Raw genomic sequence first — 9,650 nt, 5'->3', positions numbered from 1 at the left:
CCCACACCTGCAAGGTCAGTAGACCAGTGCAAATGAACTGCAACCCACAACTCTAAACTCCATCCACAAACAGAACCCCAACCCCAACCTTGAAATTTTATCATGCTAATCCTATTCCTTCTTAATCTAATTTTATCCAAGAGCCAATTAATTGTTCTTAAAACACTCTCTTATCATCTCATATATTAATCTACTCTTTTACCAAGTTAATTATTCATTTAAAAAAAGAAACTGTCTGATGATGTGGCCAACAGGACTGCATGGCTCCTGCCTGCCCAGGGTTGGGTGTGAACCCAAGACCCCCCAGTGAGTGACTGCAGCTTTCCCACTCACCCATGCCTGCCAGGTCAGTAGACCAGTCCAAATGAGCTGCAACCCAAAACCCAAAACCCCAACCACAAGCCCAATACTGGCCGTGCCACTGATCTAAAGCCCACCACACTAATTAACCAAACTTTCCTCTTCCTGAGAGTCTGCAGGCACCACCTCAACAGCCCACTGACAGACATAACTCCTCCATTTTCTTTTTTCCCCTTCCTCCTCAAAATGGATTCTCTCATCTTGGCATTAACACATCAAACACCTGCCCTTCTCAGAAAATGTTATGATTTCGCCAAGCCTGGTATCAAACTGACTCTTTACAGACCAAAGGGGAGGAGATTATCAGACAAGCCACCCCCTGATCCACCCAATCACATAGTGTACCTCCAAAAATGGAATCCTCACCCCTTACCACACCCAGTCCATTCCCTCCTCACACATTTTCCCTCCAAAAGTAAAAGACTACTCACCCTGCCTTGGGGGTGGGACAAACCCTCCCTAAACGTCTTACACACTGAAAGGTCAGGCCATTCTCGAGTATCTCGTGAGGAAGAAGTATCTTTGCGAAACTTTGGTGTGCTGCTCTTGACTGTTAGCTCTTTTCCGTGTTAGTATTTCATCTTTTAATTGATTTCATCTTCTTTTAGAAGACTTTCTTATTTCACCTGATTTTTATTCAGGATCTGAATAAAGTTTTTTTAAATCTCCCTTTTTTAACCTCTTCCCCAAGAGGGAATTAGTTTTATTCTCATAGTTCTACTTTTACTGACCTCACAGTTTTTAATTAATATCAAAAATCCCCTGCAACCCATGGTGGGGGCTCTGCCAGCTCTTAAGCCTGGCAGAAAGACTCATATCTTTGAAATACAAGATCAGACATCACCTGGACAAGCAAGTGGGAACTGAAACAACACTCCAGTGATCAGAGTTGGCCCAGCCTGCAGGATGAAACAGGAATAAAGGTGGATCAAAGTATTGGCTTCCCAAAACTGAACTCAAACTGGACTAAGGACAAGAACCATCCTGAGAGCCTGCCATCAGTGGCTTTTTCCTTTTCCCCACTTACACTCACTCCTTCCTTCCTTCCTTCCTTCCTTCCTTCCTTCCTTCCTTCCTTCCTTCCTTCCTTCCTTCCTTCCTTCCTTCCTTCCCCCATTCTTACTCCCTCATCATCCCCCTCTCCTTTTTCTACCCCTTCTCAACAGAACATCCACTATACTATACCTGGGATGACCTGCTAGTCCTAACCCTCTACCGGCAAGAGGAGACAATGCTCCCCAACCCTGTCCAATTTGACTACGGCTACCTAGCGGTGTTAACTAGGTAGTCCACGATAAGCAGGAGGTAAATATGCGGCCCCCCATGTCCCGTCTTTAGGGGAGCACTGCGGGTGTGGTGATTCAGGGCTTCAGAACCTTAAATGTGGCCCAGTCTTGTATGGGGCCCATCCCTCAGCCTAAACTTAAAGACGGAGCCGTTAATGCACCGGAGTCATACCCAGTTCGTCTCTCCTTTTTTGCTCTCTTTTTTTTAACCATAATAATAAACAATGTTTTGGAAAAATCAGATCTTAAAAACAAGTTGCTAGTGTACTGTAGGTAAAAGTGAGACACACCCCGGAGACAGCACATCTTGGGTGGGACCATCCTTGGGTGAGAGTGTATTGTGGTGAGCAGTCGAAACATTCTAAGACCTCAAGGCACAGAACTGGTGATGTGTCTCATGAGGGAGCCTGGGCATTGCAATGTTTCATTCCAGACTGATGCTCAACCGGGGATGTAATTGGCTCCCTGTAGCTGGGGATTTGTGGGCTAACACAAAGCCCCCATAACATCAAATACAGACAACAGTGCTCCCAGCACATTGGTGGGTTAATAAGTCTGGCATGATGGCATGATCCCTTTGCCTTTCAAGCAACTGTCTCATTCGACCACTTGTCTGCACGCCGGGCACATGGAATGTGTAACCTTGGTGTCCCTGCTCACAAAGGGTCTCAGGTATAAAAGCTACATCTCAATTAGCTCCTGAATATTGGCATGGTGATTTGGGGGCAACTCCAGCACTTTCCAGTACCAAAACCTGCAAAACGGGCTAGCAGCAGCAGTTGGGCTCCACTGGTGCGAACCACATGGAGGGATTGTTGCAGCAACATATCCGAATGGATCAGACACACTGCTCTGTCCCAGCTCTCTTAGGCACAGAGATTCATTTAACTCATCTGACTTAATCAAAAAATTACTCACATCAAAGGCTTCAATTATTCAATTATTCACACCACTTACAGTTATTAGCTTCTAAGGAACTTAACCGTATAACTTGTTACTGAATTTATTGTGCGATAACTTTATCCCAAGTGCCCTTTCCCAATCCTAACCTTCCCCACACTGTACCTAAACATTATCTTCTCTGATTTCTTACAATTTTTCCAATCCTAACTCTAACTATTCTCCTTTATTACTCATCAACCCCTAACCTTAACCCTTTCCTAACCCTACCCCTATGCTTTTCCTAACCCCACACCTTTCCTAGCCCTAACCCCACCCCTTTTCCTAACCCCCCCCACACACACACACACACACACACACACACATCGCCCCTTCTTTCTAATACCCTATTCTCTTCTCTTCTAATATGGCCCATGCTGGCAAGTGGGAAGTGGACTGGGGGCTATAATGCGTCTGTGGCTTACCATTGTCTAGTGTGTAGTGAGAGTCTCTGAGTTGCTATATCACTCTGCTCTTTCCAAACCCGAAACATTTTTCTAGCCCAAGCGCTAACCAGAACATTAACCAAATTAACCTTAACCTTAACATTAAGCCTAACATTAACATTAACCTTAACCCTAACATCATGCACCTGCCGCTGCTGCTGCACTCCTCCATCCCTGCCAAGCTCCAACATGGCACCGGATCAGCATTCCGCCCCTACCCACTCATCAGCAACCCTGCCCACACATCATCGTGATGCAGCCTGCCACCCTCTCTCCCTTTCCCTCTTCCTCTGGAGCTGTGCTGATACCAGGCCTGTAGCAGGCACCTGCTTCAGCCCCTCAATCATGCACTTGCTGCTGCTGCACTCCTCCATCCCGTCCAACTCAAGCTGCCTCTTATAGTCCAGCCACAGAAGCTGGACGTTATCCCTAACCCTAACATTAACCTGAATTAAGCCTAACCCTAACCTAACCTAACTTTAACCTGAACATTAACCCTAACTCTAAAACTTAGCCTAACTCTGACATTAACCCTAACCCCTGCCCGAACAGCATATTGAAAGGTCAGCTTCAAATTGACTCCTGCTATTGACCAGATAGCAGGAGCAGAAAGTGGACACTTTATTGATCTCTTGATTGTGCAATTTGGTATCTTCTTTTAATCCATACTTGGGGGATCAAAAGCAGATCCTGAGTCACTTCCCTGGTCAAGGCTGACTGAAAACTGCACCAGCTTACATGCCTTTAATAGTGGGGGAGCAGGCAGAACAAATCGACTGAGTGAGCAAGATGAAAGGATGGGTTTCAATTACAATGCTGTGTGTGTGTGTGTGTGTGTGTGTGTGTGTGTGTGTGTGTGCGTGCGTGTGTGTGTGTGTGTGTGTGTGTGTGTGTGTATGTGTGTGTGTGCTGTCATTCGAGAGGAAAGCACTCCTGACATCATCTGCTGTTGATACTTCTACTCTTGGACAAAAGGGCTTAAAAACAGGACTTATATGAGTTTTGCAAGTGTTATATGTGGGTTGGATGGTTCATTGTTGTGTGAATGTTTCCTACGTTTAAAATACTATTCAGTATCTTTTTTTCTTGTCTGTCTGTCTGTATGAAGATGTTCTCATTCTGATTCAACAAGTATTGTGGGAGACAGTAACAATACATTTTTTTTCTAGTGCATTTCTTTTATCCACAGTTTCAAATGTACCTGGCTATTCGTTAACTATTGCGAGCCTTTAGAAATGGTAACTTGGTATGACACACAAGCGGCTAGGCAGGACCCTGAAATGCCCTAAAGCTGCTGTATTCGTTACGACCATCAGAGGGAGGCATCTAACTATCATTGGTTGCCATAGATAGACACTCTTTTTCTGCTGCATTTTATTCATTCATTTTTCCCCAACGTTCTATTTTATTCTTATGCTAATAATTAGCCTACATTTTAACATTATACTGGAAAAACATTCAAGTAATTAATACTGCCTTTGCATGCTAATTTTTAAAATGTCCCTAGGTAAATATGTATAGGTGCGAGTTTTGCGCGTAGATTCACCTGAATGTTGAGTCTTTGTGTTATACATCTTTAAGCTGTTAATTTATAGGCAATACTGTGTTTTGGTTTGTAAAGTTTACGACATACCTGTTATTTTCCAATTGTCCTCTTCTATTACTTACTTGAGCGTTTCCAAACACACAAAAGAACGTTGGATACAGAATACAATATTGTTAATAGCATCGTCATATATGCCTATCTTGGGAATTATGTAGATGAACTTCATACATGTCTGGGCAGCTCCACAGGAAGAATAAAAACCAGATGTTAATTACAGCGCGGTGCACCAGCCAATAGGAAGGAGGGACATTTGTAGATGTGGGAGGAGCTGAGCTTCTCTGCGTCGCTTGTTGTTGGTTTATTCTAACAGGTAGTTTAAAATCAGCAATAGACGCAGCAGCAAGACTGTGTGTCCTGTGGATCATTTCACCGAGCGCATTTGGGTTGTTGTGCATGTACGAATCGAGGCTCCTCTGCAGCATGCTGAGCAGGAAGGGTTCTTGTGCGGGGATGAGTGCTGCTCTTGCTGGAGTGGATCGCAGCAGGGTCGGGGAGAGGCTGCAGGCTGCTCTGGCCGGGTTGCAGGAGCTGCATTTGCTGAAGGACAGGCAGAGCGACATGGTGAGCTGGGCGCTGAGGGTCGACCGAGAGGAGCCCGTCTCCTCTGTCCAGGCAGGTACGGAGGATCCCAACATGAGGGTTAAAGAACAGCGACTGGGGGCCACGCTGACAGCCCTGAAGCAACAGCTGGTAGGACAGTTCTGAATTTCAATTTCAATAATAAATGATCAGTAATTTGAAGATACAGCAACACTCACGCCTTCTAATTTCTAATTTGATTTGTTTTTGTTCTTTTTTTTTGGCTTGTTTATTTGTTGTTGGATTTTTCATCAGCTGATGCTCATTCCCTCTTCGATTTTCACCAGACACTTTCATGATCACAGCTGGGGGTAGGAAGTAGGATAGGTGTCATAAATCAAGGTTGACTGCAAGACCCAGAGTTCTCTGTACGTGCGTGTACACCGTGCATGTGTTGCCTGTAGGGGAGGGAAACCTCAATCATTAACTATTAATGCCAGAATTCTTTTAGAAGGGTCTTGTAAAGGTATCTGACACATGAGGCTTATGACCTCTAGAGACAACTGAATGCCCTAGGTTTTTTTATTATTATTATTATTATTATTATTGGGTTTTTCCATGTAGGCTGCTTGTTCACAGGGATTAAGGTGCTAGGTCCTAGAGTTTTAGTAGAACTGTATGCAGCAGTGTCAAAGCACTTATTGTATGGAAGAGGGACAATATGATTTAAATTTGTGCAAAACAGATCCACAGCAGACCAAGCACAGATCTTTAAAATCAACATTTGCTTTGTAGATGTAATACAAATGTGCTAATTGAACAGAAGCAGTTATTCCTAATGGGTTTCTTTTTTTACAGTGACTGGAAATATCTTGGCCTGACGGCAAAGTAAATAGCATTTCATCCCAAACCCCCACCCCCCCTCCGACATTTACTCCTCTACTAGTTTATACAATGGCCAGTTCTACGCTGTGGGGGAGAAATGAGTTACCCACTGCTGATTCTTCCATGCCCCATCCATGTCCTGCTGAGGTTAATCATCAGCCACAGCTGAGGCACTTTTGTTTTGCTGATGGCTGTACATTAGAGTATCTTTTATCTGGACAACAGGTCGTGGTTAGTCTTATAATCCACCACTTGCAGTCGTTAGATTGACTCTGTGTTCTGGCTAATTTTCCTCATAATTTGATGCTTTGATGAGTGTGGAAAAAAGATTTTTAAGATAATCCACATGGACTTTCAACGGGGAGTAATAAGTCTTAATCCTTTTTTCTTTTTTTACAGTCTCGTCTTCGAAAACAGGATGTGGGCCTGAAGACACATTTGCAACAGCTGGATCAACAGATCAACGAGTTAAAGCTAGACGTGAACAAGGTCTCCACAGACCAGATGGAGAGTGACAGCAGGCCAAGCTCAGGTGTGTATTCACACACTCAAGCAAACCCCTACAGTTTGATAGAAAGTAAAAAATACTCACTCGAGGCACTATCAACTGATGCCTAAATCCTAAAAAAAGCTATATTAATGTGCTCACTGTTCCTGCTCTCTCCAGGTTTCTATGAGCTGAGCGATGGTGGCTCCTGCTCTTTGTCAAACTCCTGCGTGTCTGTGTACAGTGAGTGTCTGTCATCCTCCCAGACAAGCCTTCTACACCCATCTACTCCTGCTAATTCACACATTAACCCTCCGGCACAAGTAGACGTATGCCACCAGCGTTCTGCTGATGAAAGCACTACCCAGCCCCACCCACCACGAGCTGTAGGCCTCCACCTGGGCAGCAGCAGGATCCGAGTAAACGCTGAACAGAAACGGCCAAGGCCTGTGTCAACTGGTAAACCAATAACATACCACATCATATCAAGTCACCTATCAATGAAATTAATAAAAATTAATCACTATTTCTTATCTGCCTATTAGGTGATCTTGATGCAATGTTGACTCAGGGGCTGGGCTACTTTATGTTTGTGGATCAAAGGAAACCATTAATGTGCCCAAAATTGAAGAGCTCCACAGTGGACCCCAAATTCCAGAGCAACCTGGTGTCCCGCACTGGGGCTGAAGTGTACCCCTACCCCAGCCCTCTGCATGCTGTGGCTCTCCAAAGCCCAATCTTTTCTGTTGGGGGTGAGCCAACCATACCCGGACTCCTAGAGGGCCAAGGACCCCCAACAAACAGTTCAGACACTCTTCAAAAAGCCCAAATGGGTTATGAAACTATGACCCAGACTTACATTGACAGGCTTCTTGTACGTAGTTTCAACAAAGTGAAGACTGATACAGGCCCAGAAGATGTGCAGACACACAGTGAATGTCAGAGAAACCTGGCGAAGGTTGTGACTGTAGTCCCTGAAGTCCCACAGAGAGACAAATCTGTGGTGCAGCCTCATTCAGTCCAGACTACAAGCAGCTCGCTAGATAATAGCCAGAAGAGAAACTGCATGACGTACTCCAGTCAAGAGAGAGCTGATAACGCAAACGTAAAACAGCCAGTGAAAGTCCCAGATACCTCGTTCCGGTACTCCTATCCTGCCAGGTCAAGGGACTGCACCACTGAGGAGTCTACCATTTCATCCATGAGGAAGAAAGATAATTCTAAAGGAGAATTCCCTCTTGTTGTGAAAAACAATTCAGAGAATAAATGTGTGGATAAACCAGAGTCAAGACTACAAACCAGGAGTGGTCCAAGGCAAAAAATAGTAATGGGTCACAGTTCAAGTACAAAGGAGAGCCAGTGTTTGGAGGGTAAGGTTGGTCATATCACATCCCCTGATTTTGTCCATGCTGAGTTTGTGCCTGCTGGATCCCACAGGGTCAAAGTGAGACAGGCAGATCATAAAACTAAAGCTGTGAAATTGAGAAGAAAAAGCAACGAGAAGCCTCGTGCAGTGAGGCAGCAGCATGGTTATTCCTCTGGGGAAAAAGCCAGAGAGGCCAGTGGTGGATCCAAAGGGGAGCAGAGAAGAGCTGGCAAAGGAAAGGTGACCAAAAAATTCACCACATGTTATGCAGAGGAGCAAACACAGGGTTCGGGTTCAGAATCCAGCCATTCTAGCCCAGGACTCATGTACACACACAAGGTCCCCCCTAAAACACATCCCACACCCGTTGTGACCAAATCCAGCAAAAACCACAGGATTCTGAGCCTTGACTATGAACAGCCATTAGAACAGAGGAAGAAGAAGCAGGGAAGTTCAGATGTTGAGATGTTCCACGTTTCGTGCTCTCAGCATTACAGGTCAAAAGGTCCTCAGGCACAAGGAAGCATGCAAATGGTCCACATGAATGCCAGGTCAGGCCAGTGGATGGGCCCTCCAGGCTCTTTCCAAACCCCCGTGTCTCCCCATTCTTTTCTCCACAATCTAAATGCCAGATACCCCCCATCACCCTTCCACATGTCTAGGCACTACCCACCCAGATGTGAGTCAGAGTATTCGGCTGAATGTGCCTCGTTGTTTCACTCTACCATCGCCGAAAGCAGTGAGGGGGAAATGAGTGATAATACCACTAACCGCTTTGGAGATAGCGAGTCCAGTCAGAGCTTCCTGTCTTTTTCGGATTCCGACAGCAGCCTTTCACTGGATGAGGATTACCAGGTAGACAATCAAGGGGAAGAAAGAAATCTGGTATGGGCCGAAGACTCTCTTGGCCCCACTGCTGCAGGACTGCAGCAGCTCCCACGCCCTGAGCCATCAGCGTGTCGCATCAAAGCTTCCCGAGCCCTGAAGAAGAAGATTCGCCGTTTCCAGCCAGCCTCCCTGAAGGTCATGACCCTGGTTTAGCAGCAGATCCCCAGGCAAGATGAGAACTGTTGAGAAAACACAGAGGGCTGGGGGAACCGTTTCTGAATGACCTCACCTGGTCCTTCACCACAAAAACCCTAATCATCACAGACACAGCAATTCAACCCAAATGCTTATGTGTACTGATAACCTTTGTTAAAAATATGTTTCAATTGGTACCATTTGTTAAACCTGATATTTAACAAATTAGGTCATTGGAAAAAGATATGTATGACTCGGTCATTACACTTACTTTGTAAATACTTGTGTTTTTATTGTATATCAGCATGTGGCAACAATTGAGCATTTTATAGACATTTTTGTGATCTAACTACATGTTCTGAAGAAATAAAAATCTGTCTTCTCACATTTCTGATTGCAAATGCTTAAAAATGTCCGACTACGGTTGGTTAAGTTAGCAAAGATAGTGCTCACAGCTCCTTATCTGGTTTCCTGTCCAGCTGTAGGTTTAATAAGTTGCAGCTCCTACAAAAGGTCCAGACAGCAGTGTTTAATTAAAGGGAGCACTTATCTGATTTTGTCATTTAAATTGAAGTAAACACGCCTGTGCCAAGCCAATAAAGCACACACAATTGTAGTCACGCTACTACAATTTCACAAACAGACAGCAGTTATGTAGGTTCAGGTTTCTGAGGAGAGGTTTAAAGTTTCTTAAGGGGCAAATGGGATTTAAAAGGAATGACAGATGATAACA

General features: G+C 44.8%; 1 protein-coding gene across 1 annotated transcript; it reads left to right on the top strand.

Annotated features, from left to right (window-relative positions):
* The first annotated feature begins 4,930 nt into the window (after nucleotides 1-4,930).
* On the top strand, nucleotides 4,931-9,304 carry dact2 (dishevelled-binding antagonist of beta-catenin 2). Its single transcript, XM_003963703.3, has 4 exons — nucleotides 4,931-5,327; nucleotides 6,441-6,573; nucleotides 6,709-6,987; nucleotides 7,074-9,304. Exons 1-4 carry the CDS (start codon nucleotides 5,031-5,033, stop codon nucleotides 8,933-8,935), a joined length of 2,571 nt encoding a protein of 856 aa, XP_003963752.3. The 5' UTR covers nucleotides 4,931-5,030; the 3' UTR covers nucleotides 8,936-9,304.
* Nucleotides 9,305-9,650: the final 346 nt, after the last annotated feature.

Source organism: Takifugu rubripes, chromosome 4 (genome assembly GCF_901000725.2).
Source record: "Takifugu rubripes chromosome 4, fTakRub1.2, whole genome shotgun sequence".
In the NCBI taxonomy this organism is placed as follows: domain Eukaryota; kingdom Metazoa; phylum Chordata; class Actinopteri; order Tetraodontiformes; family Tetraodontidae; genus Takifugu; species Takifugu rubripes.
Note: the sequence above shows the minus strand (reverse complement) of the source record. Positions and strands in the feature narration are given on the sequence as shown.

Excerpts from the sequence above, each read along its gene's own strand:
- dact2 (XM_003963703.3), top strand. The coding sequence starts at position 5,031 with ATGTACGAATCGAGGCTCCTCTGCAGCATGCTGAGCAGGAAGGGTTCT. Across the intron at positions 5,328-6,440 it reads CAGCCCTGAAGCAACAGCTG|TCTCGTCTTCGAAAACAGGA; the intron begins GTAGGACAGTTC and ends CTTTTTTTACAG. Across the intron at positions 6,574-6,708 it reads TGACAGCAGGCCAAGCTCAG|GTTTCTATGAGCTGAGCGAT; the intron begins GTGTGTATTCAC and ends TGCTCTCTCCAG.